The 21,582-nt window shown below is 39.5% G+C and overlaps 2 protein-coding genes across 4 annotated transcripts; both read left to right on the forward strand.

Annotated features, from left to right (window-relative positions):
* Positions 1-1,446: 1,446 nt before the first annotated feature.
* On the forward strand, positions 1,447-17,875 carry LOC132849162 (uncharacterized). Its single transcript, XM_060875397.1, has 5 exons — positions 1,447-1,550; positions 1,830-1,938; positions 2,079-2,331; positions 12,163-12,410; positions 12,544-17,875. The coding sequence occupies exons 2-5, from the start codon at positions 1,831-1,833 to the stop codon at positions 16,354-16,356; spliced, it is 4,422 nt and encodes a 1,473-aa protein (XP_060731380.1). The 5' UTR covers positions 1,447-1,550; position 1,830; the 3' UTR covers positions 16,357-17,875.
* On the forward strand, positions 16,366-21,462 carry LOC132849163 (uncharacterized). 3 transcript variants are annotated; one of them, XM_060875400.1, is made up of 4 exons: positions 18,050-18,189; positions 20,046-20,300; positions 20,393-20,499; positions 20,869-21,462. In XM_060875400.1, the coding sequence occupies exons 1-4, from the start codon at positions 18,104-18,106 to the stop codon at positions 21,147-21,149; spliced, it is 729 nt and encodes a 242-aa protein (XP_060731383.1). In that variant the 5' UTR covers positions 18,050-18,103; the 3' UTR covers positions 21,150-21,462. The 3 variants fall into 3 exon arrangements, with proteins under 3 accessions (XP_060731381.1, XP_060731382.1, XP_060731383.1); XM_060875398.1 differs by lacking the exons at positions 20,046-20,300; positions 20,393-20,499; positions 20,869-21,462 and adding exons at positions 16,366-17,875; positions 19,701-20,033 and having other exon boundaries at positions 17,970-18,189; XM_060875399.1 differs by lacking the exons at positions 20,046-20,300; positions 20,393-20,499; positions 20,869-21,462 and adding exons at positions 16,366-17,875; positions 18,279-18,648 and having other exon boundaries at positions 17,970-18,189.
* Positions 21,463-21,582: the final 120 nt, after the last annotated feature.

The following is a 21,582-nucleotide window of genomic DNA, read 5'->3' on the forward strand; positions in this document are numbered from 1 at the left end:
ACCGACCTCTCAAGAAAATGGCCGTTCTATTCTCGCGCATGTGGAAGGGAAATCGCGCGAGCCCAAACCGGTGACCTATTAAAGGGCCACACACGCAATTTCAACACAGTGAAAACTAAAGGCAAAAAAAAAACATTTATACCACTGGCCACATAAAAATCTACAATCCTCATTTCACATCCTTTCAGCAGGACCTCATGTAGAGAGAAAATAAAGTTCAACCAGTTTTACTGTGGAATGTTTTATAATCCCTCTTCAGTCACCATATCTGGCTATATTATTGTGCCAGGAAGCACATTTTAATAAAGTATAAAATGGAAATTTAAAAATGTTAGTAGATAAAACTCTCTCAGATCACTTTGTAATGATCTACTCTATGCTCACAATAAAGATCAGTCAATTTTACTCTGGGATGTTTTAATAATTCCTCATAATTAAATCACCATATCTGGCAGTATAACTGCATCTGGAGGTACATTTTAATCCATTATAAAATAGATGTTTCAAATTGTTAGTTAATAAAACCATCTCACTTCCCTTCACAATGACCTACTGTATATTCAAAAATAAATATCAAATAATTCTACTCTCTAATTTTCATTCAAATTCAATATTTCTGTCCATTTAACTCAACCAGAAGCTGAATTTGATCCATTATAAAATTAACATTTCAATATGATAGTTGATCAAGTCAGATCCTTTCATAATGGCCTAGTCTAGTCATATTTACAATGTCTGTAATCCATTATAAAATTATAATTAAAATTGTATTTGTCACATACAGTACATAAACATACACAGGATGATATGAAGTGGGATGTGTTTTAGTGAAGCAGAAGTTTAAGGAAAAATAGTAAAATGGGTAGAAGTACAGAACTACAGAGAAAAATTAAAATGTAGATACAATTAAACATGTACATATATACAGGGCAGGGCATAATATACAGTTCAACTCATTTAATCCATAATAAAATGATTTATGGATCTTTATTTTAAGAATAGAGAAGTCAGTTTAATCAACAAAGTGAATTTTATAATGGATTAAATGTTGCCCACCGGCTGAATTATATTCATTTAATGATGTAATCAATGTAATGATTCTGAAAGGGAAATTCTTAAAAAATTCCCCAGTAAAATTAGTTGGTCTTTATTGTTAGCATGGAGAATCCCAATATAAAGTGAACTGATTCAGTTTGATCAACTAACAATTGAAATGTACAATTTATAATGGATTAAATGTTGCCCACTGGGGCAATTGTGTTGACAGACATGTTGACTTTGGATAGAAATTATTATAAGATTCAACATATTACAATTGGCTGATATTTATTTTGAGTCATGTTGAAGTGATCTGAGTGAGTTTTATCAACTAACATTTTAAAATGTTTATTTTATGATGGATTAAATATGCCCACTGCCCATTAATCCTTTACTAATGGTCAGTTTAACCCTTTGGCTTCTAGAGTAAAAGTCCTGCTCGTAATAACTAATCTTTTTTTCCTGCTTACTGGCAGATGAAGATTCACAAGGAGTAGGAGAAAGGAAACAAGGTCAGTATATAAATAGTACATACACTGTATGGCCAAAAGGTTGTGGACACACACACACACACTTATGTAATTTGTTCCAAAACTGTTATCACAACGTTGGATGTTCACAATTATTGTATAGTAAAGAATGTCTTTGTGTACAGAAGCATTACAATTTTCCTTCACTTATAGTAAGAGGCCCAAACACTGTTCCAGCATGATAATTCCCCTGTGCACAAAGCAGCTGCATGGTGTCGTTGTTTTATTTCTTATTTATTGCTGCCAACACTTTCATTTCAGAATGGGGTTCCTGGGAGGAGACGTAACTATCCACAATAAAACTCAGTACAAATGGACCGTCTGCATCGAGACTCAGGAGACATGGCCTGATCCTGACACATATCATACAGTAATGCACACAGTCAATATGTTTCCTTAAGTTATTATAAAATTGCAAACATTTTGTGTGAAAACATTCAAGATTTTTGTTTCTATCATTTTTCATGCATGTGAATATTTAACATCTCCTATCTGTTCCTGTCTGTTTAGTTCACAGTTGGAGGCTATGGAACACATGTTGTAAATATCGATGGACCCGTCACCATCTTCAGCACATTCTACATCAATGTGAAGTATGGCGAGTGCTCAGAGAGAGACTGCTACAAAAATCCACATTTGTGGTACATATTTAATCCAAAAGATGAACCAAATTTCACAATTCGAGAGAGTGGAGACCACAAGCAAATACATCTGGACTGCAATAAACATTATGAGAAGAAAAAACCAACATGCCGAAATTATGGTATGTCAATTTTTTTAGAAGAATTTCTGTAATTTGTTTTAAAGCATGATCTCTGAAGATACCACGCTGCACCCTAGTTTTGTCACATATGTTTTCATCTTGTCATTGTCACTCTATTTCATTATTAATATCAGAGCTTTTCCAGTTGCATTCAGGCTCATTTTGTCTTATTTAAAATAGCATATTTAGCTATTTTAGCTGTCTCTCTGATATGCATTGGACAGGTCTCTGTCTAAAGGGATTGTGTCATTCAGTAGAATCCATCCATCACTGTAAAGTCTAAAACAGCTTAATCTGGCTCTACATCAGTTTTACTTCAGAGCTCTCCCAGATTGTCAAGTTTCTGAACCAATGCTGGAGATTAAACCTGCATTAGCATGCTCTCAAAGCTGTGCAAAATAAGGAGTCAGTTCACTGTCTCATGGCCCAGGCAGAATCACATTTGTTCTCCCTGGACCCCAGGTTCAGATATTACACAGAGACTCCTCCCCAGATGCCCAGCATAGATAAGGCTGGGAGAAGTTTACCTATAATTGCAATAAATCCTCTAGTCCCCTAAAAAATGTATCATCTCATCAACTAGAATTTTAAGTTTTTCCAGTGACTGTTTTCCTTTGAGGGGGGCACGGTGGCTTAGTGGTTAGCACGTTCGCCTCACACCTCCAGGGTCGGGGTTCGATTCCCGCCTCCACCTTGTGTGTGTGGAGTTTGCATGTTCTCCCCGTGCCTCGGGGGTTTCCTCCGGGTACTCCGGTTTCCTCCCCCGGTCCAAAGACATGCATGGTAGGTTGATTGGCATCTCTGGAAAATTGTCCGTAGTGTGTGTGTGTGTGTGTGTGTGTGTGTGTGCCCTGTGATGGGTTGGCACTCCGTCCAGGGTGTATCCTGCCTTGATGCCCGATGACGCCTGAGATAGGCACAGGCTCCCCGTGACCCGAGGTAGTTCGGATAAGCGGTAGAAGATGAATGAATGAATGTTTTCCTTTGATGGTTTTTCACAGTATATTTTCTGCCCTACTTAAATCTATTTATTAGGCAGGTTCCTGTCATTATATTTGCATTGAATTATTGTACATGCATGGTTATCTTTCCAAACTGGCAATGTCATATCTGTGCTGATTAGTGTCAGCCTTTTATATGCTGCTGCTTTAAAATGTGGCACATAACAGTACATAACATGGCACATGGCATTTTATTTAACTAATGCACCCCCACCCCCCGAGTGGCTTTTTATTATTACTGCCATTTTTTATTATTTATGTCCTGTCAGCACGGTCTATGATATACAGTACAGATATCCTGCATTTTGGGTGTAGGGGTGATGTTATTTCATCTCAAAACCAAACCCCAGCCCTTCACTTGTCAACCTTTCAAAAAACAGGTATGACATTTGGCAGATGCCCTTAGCCATCTCAATTTATACAACTGAGCAATTGGGGGTTAAGGACCTTGCTCAGGGATCTAGCAGTGACAGCTTGGTGGACCTAAGATTCAAACTCACAACTCTCCAAGCAATAGTCCGATACCTTGTCCATGACATCCCAGATGTGGTGTACTGTTGACCAGTACACATAATCTGTTACTGGCTACATTATCAAGCGTATAGATAATGTTACTGTCTCCAACATCATTGCAGGAAGCAATCAGAAACCATGGCTCCCCTGTCCCTGAGTTATCAGAGTGGATGTAAGGGGAACACTATACTGATCCAATCAAGTCAAGTCAAGAAGCTTTTATTGTAAAATATATATGGTTGTAATTGCAACCATATATATCTGATGCAGTACACAGTTAAATGAGACAATGTTTCTCCAGGACCATGGAGCTAAATGAACAACACAGAGATAAGACCTTAAGTTGGTTAGTCCAAGACACATAAAGTGCCTCTGTGCAACCTGGTATAAAGAGTGTGAGACAAGAGACAAAAAGACAGTGCAGAACAAAAGACAGTGCAAACAAACAATGCAAGACAATACACAAAAGGCAATACACAAAAGCATAGCTGACCAGTGTACATATGTTTATTCTATGCTGCATGTGCAGGAACACTAGAATGAACACTTAATATAGTAGCAGCAGTTATATGAGGTATTATAATGTATTGTGCAAAACAGCAATCGACTGAAATGTGACAGACAGCATGTGATAAGAGCAAAACAGTGTGTGAAAACAACATGTAAATTTTACAGATGTATATTGGAAGAGTGTGTATTTGGTGTAGGTCAGTGCAGTCCATACAGGTGTGTGTGTGTGCGTGTGTGTGTGTGCGTGTGTGTGTGTGTGTGTGTGTGTGTGTGTGTGTGTGTGTGTGTCTGTATTGTTCTCAGTACAGTTCAGTTATATTCAGGACTTGCGATACAAGATGGTACAGTTCCCAAACCAGACAGTAATGCAGCTGCTCAGGATGCTCTCAATAGTCCCTCTGTAAAAAGTAGTCTGGGCTTGAGCTGGTGTTGAGTGACCAGGTGAAGTTCTGCGCTAGATGAACACCAAGAAATTTGGTGCTCATGACGATCTCTACAGATGATCCATCGATGTTCAGCGGAGAGTGGTCGCTCTGTGCTTTCCTGAAGTCAACAACCATCTCTTTAGTTTTATCAACATTCAGAGGCAGGTTGTTGGCTCTACACCAGGAAGTTAGCTGTTGCACCTCCTCTCTGTATGCTGACTCATCGTTATTACTGATGAGACCCACCACGGTCGTGTCATCAACGAACTTGATAATATGGTTTGATCTGTGTGTTGATACACAGTCGTGAGTCAGCAGAGTGAACAGCAGTGGGCTGAGAACGCAGCCCTGTGGGGCTCCAGAGCTCAGTGTGGTGGTGCTGGAGATGCTGTTCCCAATACTGACTTACTGAGGTCTCCCAGTCCCAATCCATATAAGGATGAGGGACCTGCTAATATATCAGTCTGAGTGCTTAGAAAAGCTCTGAACAGCTAAATTATGTAGTTGATGACATCAACGCCTCTCTGTGGAAGGTGTTCATGCCCAGTTACTTGAACAACCATCAATCAATAATCAACAACCATCATACCCATTCCCAAATGATCTCCTGTGATATATGCTTAAGGATTACCACCCCATAGCATTTTGAGATGTTGATGGTACGTTTCACCTTTTTTGCATATATTTTTATTTGTTACTGGCAGACGGATGTGTTTGAGTGTCAACTGCAGATGGATAGGAGGCAGGTTACATAAATAATGGCTTGTGCAATGATGTTACAGTGATTCTTTAGTACTGTAAGTTTAATAAAGTTACAACTCTCTAAACCTGTTGTGAGGACATCAAAGCAGTGGACCAGGGAGACTGTGGAGTATCTTCAGATATTCTTGGACTGTACTGACTGGGTTCCCAAAGGCTGTGACATCATCCATATAAGCTTCTGTGAGGATAGCGAGTGTACCATCATGCATCAGGGTCCGTTATAATTCACAGCCAGACTCGGACAGCTAAAGCTGCATTCAAAGCTGTGTTTAAAGCTTTAGTGTACAAGTTTAGCAAGTCAGAGAGAAGCTAAACAGCTGTAGTCTGAGAAACCTCAACAGCAGTTCTTCATCTGCCTCTGGCCAACAGCCTGAATGAGTTCTACTGTTGCTTTGAAAGTCAATGGGATAGTCCTAACAACAGCTATCAACTTCAGCTCCAGCCCATCAGCTTCACCACACCCGCCAGAGCAGTGGCTGGGGCCTCGTCACAGATGCTCATCTGAACTACCCCCTCACCCACCACCAGAACAATGTTCTCCATACTAGATAGAGAGACATCAAGTCTTCATGAGGCAGAACCCATGCAAAGAAGCTTTCGATACAATTATTCTGTCTCTGCTGACGGACCAGCTATAGAGTGTCATTCGCTCTGCTGAGAAGGTGTTGGGCTGCAATGTGGCATGTCTTGATCTTTTCAAGGCATTCACCCTCAGGCAGGAGGCAGCTCCATCAAGACTAAAAACCTCACACCACAGAAACTGGTGCTTTACATCCACAAATGGCCTTATCAACGATATCCAAGACCCACCATGGTTTTTTGTCCACCTCCTTAGACTTTAACATATAATTTAACCCAGTTCACTATGTAACTTTGTAATGGCTTACATTTTTGGGAACACTTCTTTGTGGAAGTTGTGTCAGAAGCTCTGTGTGAAAGTGCACCAACAAGACCATAAAAGGCCAGTTACATTCCATTACTTTTACTTGTCTAAAGGAAGTGTATATGGATGCTCAGAGTGTGGCCAGTAATGTTAAAAAAACGCTTTTTTTAATTTATTTATTATTTTTTTATAAATGCAAAAATTAGGGAAAAAGGTGTTAGTTGAAGTGTTTCCTGAATAAGTAGGTCTTCAACCACTGTTTGAAAATAGCCAGTGACTCATTCCACCAGCTTGGTGCCAGAATGGAAAAGAGTCTTGTAGTATATTCAATTCAATTCAATTCAATTCAAGTTTATTTGTATAGCGCTTTTTACAATGGACATTGTCACAAAGCAGCTTTACAGAACATAAACATAAAACAAAAGATAAACATAAGGAGAAGTATAAAGAATTAATATAATAAAAATTCAAGATATATACAGTTCACAGTGTGTATGTATGTATGTATGTGTGTATGTGTATTTGTCCCCAATGAGCAAGTCTGAGGGCTCAGGCAACAGTGGCAAGGAAAAACTCCCTTAGATTGGTAAAGGAAGAAACCTTGAGAGGAACCAGACTCATGGGGAACCCATCCTCATATGGGTGACACTAGATGGTGTGGTTACAAATATACAAGTATCACAGAGTCCAACTGGAGCCGGTAGATCTGTAGATGTCTCAGGGTTCTCACAGAGTCAGCCTTGTCTCAGTGGAGGTCCAGAAATTTCAACGCACGGAAGACGATCTTAGCATGGGTGTCTCGGCATGGGTAGAAAAAGAGAAGAGAAGAGCAGTGCAGAGGGATTAACATATCTGCTGTTCATAAGAATGTGCAAGTCTAGTGTGATGGTGCACAATATTTATTTATGGGATGTATTATGTGTGTGTACGCCTGACTAAAGAGATGAGTTTTTAATCTACATTTAAACTGGGAAAGTGTGTCTGAGCCCCGAACACTATCAGGAAGACTATTCCAGAGTTTGGGAGCTAAATAAGAGAACGCTCTTCCGCCTTTAGTAGACTTAGATATTCTGGGGACTACCAGAAGTCCTGAGTTTTGTGATCTCAGAGAGCGTGAAGGATTGTAACGTGTTAGAAGACTAGTTAGATACATGGGAGCTAAACCATTAAGAGCCTTGTACGTAAGTAGCAGCAGTTTGTAATCAATTCTAAACTTAACAGGTAGCCAGTGTAGAGATGATAAAATTGGAGTTATATGGTCATACTTTCTTGTCCTAGTGAGAACTCTGGCTGCTGCATTTTGGACTAACTGTAGCCTATTTATTAAAGATGCAGGACAACCACCTAGTAATGCATTACAATAGTCCAGTCTAGAGGTCATGAAAGCGTGAACTAGCTTCTCAGCATCAGATACAGACAGGATGTTTCTCAGCTTGGCAATATTTCTGAGGTGGAAGAAAGCTGTTTTTGTGGTTTGCGCGACGTGATTTTCAAAAGACAAGTTACTGTCTAATATAACACCCAGGTCTTTCACTGTCGAGCTACTAGTAACAGTACATCCCTCTAATTGGAAATTAAGTTGTGAGAGTTTCTGTGTACTAGTTTTTGGGCCTATAAGTAGTGTTTCTGTCTTATCAGAGTTTAACAACAGAAAGTTACAGCTCATCTAGTATACTTGCCTTTTACCCTGAGAGATGGTAGGACCAGTCGATCAGTGCTGGTAGATCAGATGGTGCAGGGTGCAGTGCGAGGAGTGATGAGGGCTTTGAGGTAAGAGGGAGCTGGTCCGTTTTTGGCTTTGTTGGCCAGCATCAGTGTTTTAAATCTGATGTGTGCATCTTCCGGAAGCAAGTGGAGGGATCGCAGCAGCGGGGTGGTATGCGAGAACTTTGGCAGGTTGAAAACAAGCCAGGCCAAATGGGGGTTGTTAATGCAACTACTAGAGCGTCTTGTCAGCAAGCCATTACAATAATCCAAACTAATGTAAGCAGGTTTTCACTATTATGTCATGATATTATATATATATATTTTTTGGTTTTGGGAATGTTTATGATATGGTTCAGGGTTAGTAATATTATTTACATGAGCTTCAAATGATAGACTGGAGTCAATAATAACACCAAGGATTTTCACTGCTGTACATAATGCCACTAATAAGCCATCCAGAATTACTCTGTAATCTGAAAGCTTACTTCTAGCAGCCTTTGATCCTAGTATTAGCACTTCTGTCTCATCAGAATTTATTGTGAGGAAATTGCAGCATCCAGTTTACAATCCCAAATTCCAGAAATGTTTTTTAAATTTGAATAAAATGAAAACTTAAAAACTTTTAAATCACATGAGCTAATATTTTATTTACAATAGAACACAGATAACATAATGAATGTTGTTTCATCTTGCTTATGTTGTTTGTTCATAGCACAGCTTTTGACACCATAGATCATAACATTGTCATAGATAGAATAAAAAATGGGGGGGCACGGTGGCTTAGTGGTTAGCATGTTCGCCTCACACTTCCAGGGTTGTTGGTTCGATTCCCGCCTCCGCCTTGTGTGTGTGGAGTTTGCATGTTCTCCCCGTGCCTCTGGGGTTTCCTCCGGGTACTCAGGTGTCCTCCCCCGGTCCAAAGACATGCATGGTAGGTTGATTGGCATCTCTGGAAAATTGTCCGTAGTGTGTGATTGTGTGAGTGAATGAGAGTGTGTGTGTGTGTGTGTGTGCCCTGCGATGGGTTGGCACTCCGTCCAGGGTGTATCCTGCCTTGATGCCCGATGACGCCTGAGATAGGCACAGGCTCCCTGTGACACAAGCTAGTTCAGATAAGTGGTAGAAAATGAGTGAATGAGAGAGAGAATAAAAATGGAACAACCCTCTTCAACTCAGGTATTATTTGATCAATTGTTATATGAAGAAACTATGTTCTATTGTGAATAGAATATTGGCTCGTTTGATTTAAAGTCTTTTAGTTTTTATATTATTTAGATTTAAATGGGCAACAAGATGGCGCCAGTGTATATGGCCGGCCATCTACTACTCCTGGTTGTATGGATGTTCATCGTCTTTTTATTGACTGTTTTAAATACTGCAGACTCTCTATTGGTGTATGATCGCCAAACACTTCTTCACATTAGATCTGCCGTTGAAAATACAGCGATCTATAATGTTAATGAGGGTGGAATAAACTACTCGCCACCTCCACTCCTGTGTGGATTACCTAACTATCTTTGTCGGACCATATGCTCTCCCGGGAGGAAGAAGTGACTTAGACGCTGCGGTAAACGCGGTGGTCTACTGGTCAGAGCTAGGACCTTGATGGCCTTGTTTCCAGGGGCTAATCCGCGCTGGATTTTGTCCGAGCTTGGCGTGGATTGTTGCCGGTGTGTGCTCCGACGCTCCTGGGATCCCGCGTATGGGTGGCTGGTGCCGGTAACAGTTGCTGGCATGGATGGGAAGCCGTCGGCCAACATTTATCGGCCTCCTCATTTTAGAAGAGGTGGTGTGGACGTCTCTCTCCTCCGATCCTTTGATTGTGCACCTCCGTTGCTGAAAGACTTAACCCCAGTGAGGTTTTCCTTGGTGAATGCTAGATCACTAGCCAACAAGTCTTTTATTTTTAATGACTTTTTCACTTCCAAGGACATGGACATGTTGTGTGTGACGGAGACGTGGATCGGTTTTGGTGAGTCAAGTGTATTCTCAGAAGCCGTACCTCCGAACTGTACTTATTTTAATTCTCCACGGCTTACGGGTCAAGGAGGTGTAGTAGCAGCTATTTTTAAAGAACGCTTAAGCTGCCGTCTTCTGTCTGCTTACTCTTATTCCAGCTTCGAACTCAGTATTTTTGAACTAAGCTTGAGTTATCTGGTGTTGTACGGTGTTGTCTGTCGCCCTCCCAAATATAACAAAGACTTTATTGAGGAGTTTTCAGATTTTTTGGCTGAAATTATGCCAACATATGATCGGGTCTTAATTGTTTTAACATCCATGTGTGTTATCCTGTCAAACCCTTGGCTAAAGCCTTTCTTAATCTGGTGGAGTCTTTTAACTTAACTCAGCTTGTGGCTAGTCCCACACATGTTTGTGGTCATATCTTAGACTTGGTTTTATCATATGGCTTGCCAATTGGCAATATTGAAGTCGGTGATGCTGTTTTCTCTGATCATTTACCTGTTTTCTTTGAGATATCTATTACCTGTGATCCTAAAGTGACTGCTCCAACCCATCGCCGTAGAACAATTAATTCTTTAACCGTTCAATCATTCTCAGAGGCTTTTAATGCTATTGACAATAACTACTCAAGGTCTTCATACTGTAATGAGGTGTCGTAAGGCTGATGATTTATTTGCAGCTTTATTGTACACATTTGTAAACAAACAGGAAAGGTCAAGGTAGGCAAACACAACAACGTAGAGAAGGCAGAAATCGTAGTCGGCAAAAACAGGCAGAAGGTCAGGACAGGCAGCAAACAATCGAAAAACCAAAATACAGAACCTGTGAGTCAGTAGACCTAAACCTTGGTGAGCTGAATCCTTATCTGAAGCCCTTTGTAAAAAATGTGGGTGTTGTTATGGATTGTGATTTTAAATTGGATAAATAGATTAATTTATTAGTTAAATCATGTTTTTTCCAATTGAGACAACTCACCAAGGTGAAACCTTTCTTGTCTTCTAAAGACTTTCAAAGAGTTGTGCATATCTTCATTTCAAGTCGCCTTGATTACTGTAACAGCCTTTATTTAGGAATTAGTCAGGCTTCTCTCTCCAGACTGCAAATGGTCCAGAATGCTGCTGACGGGCACACGAAAGCGGGAACATATTACTCCCATTCTCACGTCTCTTCAATGGCTACCTGTCCATTATAGGATTCATTTTAAAAGTTTGGTGCTTGGTTTTAAATCTCTTAATTCAGTACCAAGTTTTTATCAGATTTCATTAATCTGTATGCTCCATCAAGAGCACTAAGGTCTGCTGACCATTTGCTTTTAGCTGTTCCAGAAGTAAAATTGAAGAGCAGGGGGGACCGAGCCTTTGCAGGAGCGTCCCCAAAGCTCTGGAACATTTTGCCTCAGACAGGCTCAAACACTTGAGGTCTTCAAATCTGGCCTAAAAACTTATTTTTACAGTCTGGCCTAAAAACTTATTTTTACAGACTGGCCATGACATTGAGTTCTATGGAGAATGCCTGAACAACACACTCACACACATACACATGCTCTCACACACACAAGTGCGCACACACATGCACACAGCCACACCCACAAAACCACACAGACACAAAGACCTTTGATTACTCCATAGAACTCCAGGAAAATGAGCTTTTTTGCACAGGTCTGTGTAATGGGGTAATGGCACCACATTTTGGTCAACAGTAAAAATATTACGTAATATTAATATATTAATACAAATATTACCTCTTCCAAGTGAAAGGAAACATAAACAAGCAAGAATGCATGGTTTTGATAAGAACTGAGGTTGATTAACAGATTTATGCAAAAAAAATTTGAAAAAAATATTAATCTGTTATATTTTTATATAAGTTAAATTTAATGGATGTTTTTATGTCAACAGTATGTCGCATCATTTAAGTAATGCTTCTGAAAGATTAGCTTTATGGACCAGAATAGTCTCAGTCTGAAGTGTCTTTAATTTAAAACATTTATATAAACAAAGAAACGTCTTTTATTTTCTTAGTACAAGTTTATGAGTGATGGTAAATGTGTAATTTTCCTGTCAACCAGGGAAAATTGAAGATGATGCACGAGAGGAAGAGGAACGAAGAGAAAGAGAGAAGCAGAGGAGACAGGCCCAGCTTGAACATGAAAAAAGAATTGAGGAACAGATTAGAAGGGAAAGTGAGCTTGCTGCTGAGAAGCTTTCACGAGCCAGAGAGACACTGAAGGAGAAACAGAGGCTGAGAGGCCATGAGCTCCATCACCAAACTCACGTAATGCAACAGCTTCTGGAGGCTGAAATTGAAATAGATGAGGTAACAGATTTAAATGATCATTAATAGAATTTTTAATGCCATTCTCAGGTCTTGTTCTTAGTTAAATATTATTGTCTAAAATGTTATGCATCAGCTGAAGGCTGTTACATAATGTTATTATTTTTTAATGCAGGTTCCAAAAATAGAGAAGAAATTCTCAGAGCTCCTGTGTGAATATCAAATAACTGATGAGGAAGATTCAGAGGCGACATTAGAAGACAGGATGAAAACCCTACAAAATGAGTTAATGGTGGAGTACTGTAAGAAACACAACCTGTCCAGTAGCTGCGTGTTTTCTTTCGACACTGCAGTTGGTTATGAGGCTTTGCCTCTACGTGATAGACTGACAGTGCTTGAGACAGTACTGCAGTTAGTTTTTGAGGAGGATGAAAACGACCACACACATAAACATGATCGGGATTTCCTCTTGGATGTGCTCGAACTGTTGCAAGACGATCATCCATCACTCGCGTTTAATCTTTTACAGAACATTCTTCAAACTGATATGCAACTTTCTACACAGAGTAAAGAAATTCTGTGTCAGATTGCGTTCAACAACACATGGAAACTGGCAGAAATAACAGATTTCATGCGTTATGTTAACAGGAAAGACAAAGACCAAGTGCAGGCAATACTTCACATTGCACAGACCTACAAGTTGGAGTACGGGAATGTCCTCAAAGCTTTAGATAAATCTGATCCCCTCAGATGGCTGAAAGGGTATGTTGACACAGAGAGACACAAAAATGCTGATACTATTATTAGTGAAATGCGCAACTCAAACTACCCTGAGAATGTCTTGACAATACTAGAGGATGTTCTGGTATATCTGGAAACAGAGCTTCCAAAATACAAAAGAACTCATCTCCATAAAAATGACATTCAGAGTGTAAAGAAAATGGTTAAAGATCTGGATTTTACCAACCCAGACAGACAAGTTCTCAAAAGTGTCCTAGTGCGAATGTCACTCGCAGTAAAAATGTGCTCTGCTGTCACTATTCAAAAGGGTAAAGAGGAAAAAGTCATTGAAGGATATCTTCCCAGATTAACTCAACTTGCAGCCCTGGTGGTTTTCCTGCTTCCAAAATCAAAAACCAACACAGGTTGTCTTCTAGAAATTGGGACAGGTGAAGGGAAATCTTGTATATTAGCCATGCTTGCTGTGATCCATGCCATGCGTGGTGTGAAGGTGGACATTGTGACCAGCTCTCCGGTACTCGCCCGTCGTGATTTAGAGGAATGGAGCAAACTTTACAAGATGTTTGACATAAAGTCATCTGCTGTTCCTCCAGTGCTGAATGATGTCTCATCTGAGGAACAAGAAGAACTAACTCAGGAAGCATACAAACAACATGTAGTGTATAGTACTGTTGGAACATTTGCAGCAGATACACTGAAACAAGAGTTTGAGAAGAAAACAACTCGAGGAGACAGGAGGTTTGAGATGGTCATTGTGGATGAGGTTGACTACATGACCTTGGATAACGGAGTTCAAATAACATTTCTATCCCATGAGTCCAGTGGACTCCAACATATGGAACAAGTCCTAGCAAGCATCTGGGCCATAATATCTGCATGTCGACCAATTGAGGTAGAAGAAACTGGAGAGAGCATGTGGGCAACAAGAGTCCAGAATTTTCACACAGCTGCCCTGATAGCAATGATTGGTTCAGATAAAAATGATAAATTTTCACCACTGGAGATTCTGTTGCCAGGCATTGAATTAGGCTTTTACTCAGAGGAAGATTTTGAAAATTTGAAGGAATCTATTAATGAAAAAGGAGAAAAGGAACAAGGAGACATTGAAAATGAGGCATGGAAGACCATTATGGCCAAAACAGGAATAGAACAACAGTATGATCTGCTCAATGTTCTTGAGATGGGGATGGAGGACAAGGTGGCATTTAACTGTTATATTTATCAGCCGGAAACAAGAAAAGTGACTCAGTTTGGAGAGAAAAAGACAAAAACTAACCAAAACATCAAGATGCTGCTACTTGAGAATGGAAAAGCTTGTGAGATCCTGTCTGAAAATTTGCTTATTGAAGCCACTGTTAGCCAGTTGAAATCCAAAATCAAATACTCTCAACAATCTACTTCAGAAGAAGATAAAGAATCTCTTGTAATCCCTTCTTTCTTAGAGAAATACCTGGAAAATCAGCTGCCATTGTTTGTTGAGAATGCACTGAAGGCCATTCAGATGACCAAAGGCAGAGAATACATGATTGAGAGATCTCTAAAAGCTCAAGGATTAGATGTTGAAGAAGACGATCAACACATGTACCATGCAATAATCCCAGTGGACTTTCAGGCTAGTGGAATGCTGGAGAAAAGAAAACGGTGGGGTGATGGACTACAACAATTTCTGGAGATGAAGCATCAACTAACTTTATCTCCATTATCAAATGTGACAAACTACATGTCAAATTCAAATTTCTTTAAAAGATATCTCATGGGGAAAGGGATATTTGGTGTTTCTGGAACACTAGGTGGAGATGCAGACAAGGGTTTCCTGGCAAGACATTACAAAACGGATAGCTATGTCATACCACCTCATCAGCGTCAGAAGGTTACTGAGCTGCCTGCAGTACAAGTGAGGGGAGGTACTGACCAGTGGATCCAAACTATTTGTGCCACAGTCTCAAAAGTCTCTAAACGAGGACAGGTGGTGTTAGTCGTGTGTGAGGACGTCAACACAGCAAATGCGCTCAATGACAAAATTGCAGCAGAAACTAAATATTCAGTTACCATGTACACGATGAGCGAGTGCCACAACATTGAGAACCAGGAGTTCAGCAAGGGACGGATCATTATTACCACCAACCTTGGAGGACGTGGGACAGACATTAAGGTCACAGAAGAGGTTAATCGCTGCGGTGGTCTCTTTGTGCTACTCACATACTTCACCAATAACCGAAGAGTCGAGAAACAAGTGTTCGGACGAACAGGTCGAAAAGGCACCCCAGGGATGGTCCAGGTAATACTGAACCATGATCGTCTGGCCCTGGCCTACCGAGGCCATTCTACTGAAGTCATGAGGGAACTGAGAGAAGAATATGAAGTTAATCGAATAAAAGACATGGAGAAAGAGAAACTAGCTGAAATTGAAATGAAGGAAGAGCTGTTCTCTACATTTTGTCAGTTCCTTAGTGACTTTGACAAGCATTATAGTACAATAGAGAAGATAGACCTCTTTGAAGTGAAAATTAAAGATGTCCATCGTTACTTTAAATCTTTTCAGAGTAAGATGGACTATCACTCAGCACTGAATTCTTTGAAGGAATCATGGGGTATGTGGCTGATATTTCATACAGACCAGATTAACATACACAGTGACCTTACACACCTGAAAGAAGACTTAATCCAGAACTTGCAGGACACAAGTAACAAACTTTTACAAGGTCACAGTGAAAACTTTTATGACCACATACAGCAGGCTTTAGGAAGAACTGCCTTGCATCTTCAAAACAAAAATAAATGTGACTATGGAGCAAAAACTTACTGGAAAAAAGCCTCTGACTCAGACAACTACTACAGAGCTGTTGCACTGTATAATCAGGCCTACATTACCATTAACTTGGCCAAAGAGGGCTACAAAAGCGAGGCATGTTCCTTACTCAAGGAGGCAGAGAAAACCTTAGATGTTTACATATCTGAAACAAGCAGAACATTGAGCTTCTGTTCTTTGTCTGTTACTCGAGATTTTGAACCACACCACAGTGGCAGCTGTAACTTACAAATACAAATGCAGGCAAGGATGAACATATTTAACTCATGGAAACAAAATATAAAAAAAATACTTGATATGCTTGGATCAGGCAGTGGAGACTTCAAAACTGTGGACTTGACTCTTTATAGTTTATCAACTAAAGAGGATTTTGTTTCTTCTAGTGAACTTCTAGTGAACTCTTTCGTAATTATGGCCTTGCACTTGTGTTTGAGGTGAAACAAAAGCCCAAATTCTCATTTGATGCCCTGATTTGTTGTTTTCTTGGTGTGCTTCAGGTTGTAGCAGGAGTTCTGGTGTGCACTCTGTCAGCTGGTTCTATGTCCTCATTTGGTCTTGGCTTGATCTCAGAAGGTGTGTCTGATATGATCACTGGAGTCATGGGTATGATAAATGGCACATTTGATTGGGCATCGTGGGCGATATCTAAAGCAATAAGTATAGGAATCTCTTTGGCCTGTGGGGGATTCAGTGTTCTCAAAAGATCATTCTCCTCTGTGAAAAATGGTGCACGTAATATTCTCAATGGCACCACATCCCTAAAAAGTGTTGCATGTAATGCCCTGAAATCAGGAAAAAACATGTTTGTTTCAGCATGTAAATCCACCAAATCAATGGTGTCATCAATAACTGTAAAGAACATGACAAAGACCAGTTTGATTAAACTGAATCTGAAGCATGCAAGTAAATATGCTGTTCAGGAATTGGCAATTCAAGGAGTAAACACTGCTTTGAACACATGCATCAATGCTACAGTCCAAAAGACTTTCCAACAAGGATTTCAAAATACTTTTAAGAAATCTGTATGTTCAATATTACACCAAAATAAAGAGTTTGTTCGAGCACTCACAGATTTCATCAGCTCAAGAATTCCAAAGGCTGCCTTGCAGAAAGAATCTGGTTCTTACAGGATTAGCAAATCCCTAGAGAAGGAAATGATGGACCATACGGTTTACAATACAAACCTTGTCATGAATGATCTCCTGGTAAACTGTAAACAGATACATCAGGTGATTAACATACTCTCACAAGTATGGGGCAAATCAGCAGAGTATGTTGCACACCGACCTTATGCCTGCATCAAGAGTCTTCTGAGTGCTGCAAGCATGTCCACTACTATTTATGAAATGTACTCCTCCATTCCTACTAAACAGACCATTGACTGTAATTTCGTTCCTGCATTTCTGAAGTCTATGCAAAAGGAAGCTTCATTTGAGCCATATGACCATGATGGAAGGGACAAACTGGCAGATGTGAAACGGCTTAAAGATGATCTTATTGACTTAATTTCAGAAGTTCTTTCCCAAACAATGGTGGAGAGTTTTTCTGGGTCTGCCACCTCCTTGTTTACAAAAACATTTACTCAACGACTAAATTCTGTTACTGGAAAAGTAGTTGGTAATTTTCTGGGGAGGCATGAAACCCAAAGTTTCTTTGTCAATCAACAGCATCATCATGATCTGAAATCTGCCACTGAATGCAAGGAAAGGACTTTGTCTGAGGAAGAATTAAATGAGCTCAAGTGCTACGCTAATACTGTAACTGATGAACAAAAGCCAGCAACAGCTTTAGAATTTCATGTACTCACAAAGAGTAACTTGCTGGATGGAAAAGGAATTTGCTTAAGTGTTGTAGATAATAAAGGAAACCTTCTCACAGAGGAGACTTACCCAGGAACTGACCCAGCAGCTGGTACTATTAAACTTGTGCTGACAAAAACACCTCAAACGTCTCCAGGGTGAGCTCAAACTTTATTGAAGAGAAAACACTACAGAAGAACTATTTTCTTATTTGGTGTGCTTATAGGCATAATGTTTTTTTGTGCCTTACAGAACAAGAGGAACATGGAGTAAACTGACTCAAAGGGCCATGGGTAAAGACACACCTGTCAGTGGCCACATTGATATTATACGACCTGATGGCTCTCGGGAAATTGTGAACTCCACAAATCAGAACTGTCTGTTTCATGCTGTCATCCAAGCAACAACTAAAGACCCAAATGATGTTGTACAACAAAAAGCCACAGAACTCAGGAGCAAAGTCAGTCAGGAGGTAAGTGATTATAACATAACAATACTATTACAGAAATAATAGTGTATATCTCTTATTGGTGCATACTGCATCCCCTCTGCCTGACTTAGGACAGGGAGCCTCCGGGCTGCAGGTGACTACCCCCTCCCTTGTGGGAGAGGAAATCTGTCATGGTCATCTGTGCCCCCAGCTCATAAACCACCAGGAAACTAACCAGCTAAAGTTTCATATAGGAAGCCTTTATTTGGTAGAGCCAATGAAGTCAGTAGTGATGGAAACAGAGGTGAAAGGTGTACCCCAGTAGTCAGTACAAGAGATTGAGGACCACACACTTGATGATCAGACATGTTTCCTTTTCATGCTAGATTTACTCTCCTTAAATGAGAGCTTCTGGTTGGTGTGCAGCACAGGCTGTTCTTCCCAATACACCACCTGGGATATAAATACTTCCTAGGCCTCTGTCCGATATTTCAGTCTACAGCAACACACTGTTGTAATGGACAAAAAGCATGCTCACTTCTCTCTGTTCATTAGAGGCTCCCTTTGTAGTGAGTTCAGTCAGCTGGCTGTTGACTTCCAAAATATTAGATGCTAATATTTGATATTACATTTACGGCATTTAGCAGATACCCTTATCCAGAGTGACTTACAACTGAGCAACTGAGGGTTAAGGGCCTTGCTCAGGGGCCCAGCAGTGGCAGCTTGGTGGACCTGGGGTTCAAACCCATGACCTTCCGATCAGTAGCCCAACACCTTAACCACTGAGCTACCACATCCCCCACATAATACACATAAACCACATAGCCAGCCAGTACTAGAACTTTTGGTGTTGGGTCTTGTGCAGGCCTCAATTTTTTCCTGTTATATTTGAGTCAGTCGAATCTTAGAAATGTCCCCTGGGTTAAATTGAGTGTTTAGTAAAAGTAAAGTCTTTTTTTTAAGTCTAAAAAAAAACCAACAACTGTGTATTATAAACAAAAAAAAGTTTATCATATACTGTGTCACTTGAAAGTTTGCGAACCCTTTAAAAATGTCTATATTTTTGAATAAATGTGACCCAAAACATTATCAGATTTTCACACAAGCCCCAAAAGCAACAAAGTGAACACAATCAAACAAATGAGCCAACAATATTATAGTTCTTCCTTACTGAGAAATTATTGAGAAAAATGATCCAACATTACTGATCTGTGACTGGCAGAAGTTTGTGAACCTTTATCTCTGTATCTGTTGTGACTCCTTGTGCAGTAATAACTGTAAGTTAAGTGTCCAGTAACTTTTGATCAGTTCTCTACAACAGTGTAGAAGAACTTTATTTCATTCACATTTATGCTAAAGAGTTTACAAACTTTCATGCTACACTTTATAGAATAATATTAAATTACACTTAATATTTTATAAATGTTTCTGTTTTTAAAGTGAATTACTTTATTGAGACTGCCTACATTTGGAGGCGTCTCTGTTTTATTGGATTTCTAGCACTGTTTTGAGTGTGTGTGTGTGTGTGTGTGTGTGTGTGTGTGTGTGTGTAGATTCTAGCCAAACCATACAAATACTTTAAGGCTGTGAAGATTCAGAATATGTTCAACAGAACAAACAGCTCCAATAAATTTAAAATTGAAGCTGGAATAAGGAAAGGAGACCAGGAAAAGTTTGAAAATTTTATCAAAGACATGACTCCAGAGGACATTATTAAAGCTTACCATTTGGGAAAAGTGGCAGAATATGAGAGGTAAAAGATTGATTTATAAATGTTTGTTAGACTTTAACATTAATAACATTGTTCTTGAGGCAGCCTGCTGGATTCTGGTATAAACAAACCTTACAGAAAAAGAATAACAGCGATAAATATTGTCCTTTTTTCTAATATCACGCAGCCTTTTGGACATGGACAAACCCACTCCAGGAGTCGTCGAAGCAGACCACATTCCACCAAAGAGTTGTTTAATAAAACTTATAAGAAATCCAGAAATGGCGAAATCACTCAAAACCAACAACAAGGCAGTCTATGATTTAGTGATGAGCATGAGAAAGGACCAGAATGGAAAAAAGCAGCTCTGCATGAATGCATTCTACTCGGATCATCGACGTGCCCTGACCACCGGCTACAGTCATGAGTCCAGAGCAAGCAGGTCTCAACACTTCCTGAACCATCCTGAACCTTTCTCTAGTAAAATGGGAGCTCCTAACATTAACTACCATGTTTTACATTAATGTTCCCCAGAGATTTGCAGACAAACACCTTAGCAAGTGGTGACATGGAGAAAATGCTGATGCAGTCATTCATACTGGCTCACCCGACATGTTCAGATCACATCCGGAATAGTCTCGGTACCTCTAAGTTTTGTTACCTAAACCTGATAGTTTAGTGTTTCTGATATTGACATTTTAACTCCACCTTTATCTCTGGTGCAAATTCAGATTTTTTTATACAGTGTCTTTGCTGAAATGTCTAAATTTGTTAAATTTAATTCGAGGAACATTTGAAGAGTGTCTTAGTTTACATTTAGTAAATGCTAAAATACAAAATGCTAATGGCATGAGAACATTAAGATTAAATATATACACCAATGATTTAGTATATTTTTTAATTCCTAGTTTACCATCAATCTACAATTTTGTCAACAGTATATAATTCAATCTAAAGTTCTACTGCACTGACCCAAACTCAGTTATTCTCATGTTCTGATCTTATTGCAGGAATAAAACATAACATTGAAACCAAGAATTCTGGACTTTCAGTGGCTGACTGTCACAAATATTACAAGGACGGTTTTGACAAACTTGTATGTGAATACAGCAGTAAGAAGCTGATCGACCAAAACCAAACAGGTCGCCTGATGGAGTGGGTGAAAGAAGAGAGATATTTTGACACATCTGCAGTGGAGTATAAAGAAATTGAAGGAGCTATAAAAGATAAAGCTGTAAACAGAAGAAACACAGACTACATGAGGCCAAATTATCAGCGTCGTGAGCTGTAATGTTCACGTCAGTGTTAAGATTAGTGTTTGACTGAAAAAGAAACAAACTTAAAGAAAAAAAATCTCTACATGTAGTGAGAATACATTAATGTTAACTTTTTTCTTTCTTAAATATTTTATTCTTGCATAAATGTTAATATATAAAACATTCTACAAGCTTTCAAAAGATGTTTTTTTGTGTTCCATTAGAGCATCATGAAGTCATTCATAGTGTCATGAATCAATACTCTGTTTTAATGTATAACAATCTGAGTGTTAGAAATGTCTCTCAATTTATGATAATAAACTTGCCATGTGTGTGATTAGAGTCTAAGATTCTGTCTCCTCCTTTATTTCTTTATTTTAGTAGATTTACAACGTGTCCTAGTTTTGAAGGAACCTCGTCCATGTCCTTAATGAAACCGAGGTCAAGTGCCATCCGCTTGTCACACTA

Source organism: Tachysurus vachellii, chromosome 7, assembly GCF_030014155.1.
Source record: "Tachysurus vachellii isolate PV-2020 chromosome 7, HZAU_Pvac_v1, whole genome shotgun sequence".
NCBI classification, from domain to species: domain Eukaryota; kingdom Metazoa; phylum Chordata; class Actinopteri; order Siluriformes; family Bagridae; genus Tachysurus; species Tachysurus vachellii.

Bases quoted from the DNA above. Each gene is read 5' to 3' on its own strand.
- LOC132849162 (XM_060875397.1), top strand. From the start codon at position 1,831: ATGGGGTTCCTGGGAGGAGACGTAACTATCCACAATAAAACTCAGTAC. The intron at 1,939-2,078 runs GTAATGCACACA...CTGTCTGTTTAG, and splicing joins ATCCTGACACATATCATACA to TTCACAGTTGGAGGCTATGG. The intron at 2,332-12,162 runs GTATGTCAATTT...CCTGTCAACCAG, and splicing joins ACCAACATGCCGAAATTATG to GGAAAATTGAAGATGATGCA.
- LOC132849163 (XM_060875398.1), top strand. From the start codon at position 16,458: ATGTCCTCATTTGGTCTTGGCTTGATCTCAGAAGGTGTGTCTGATATG. The intron at 17,876-17,969 runs GTGAGCTCAAAC...TGTGCCTTACAG, and splicing joins ACACCTCAAACGTCTCCAGG to AACAAGAGGAACATGGAGTA. The intron at 18,190-19,700 runs GTAAGTGATTAT...GTGTGTGTGTAG, and splicing joins GGAGCAAAGTCAGTCAGGAG to ATTCTAGCCAAACCATACAA.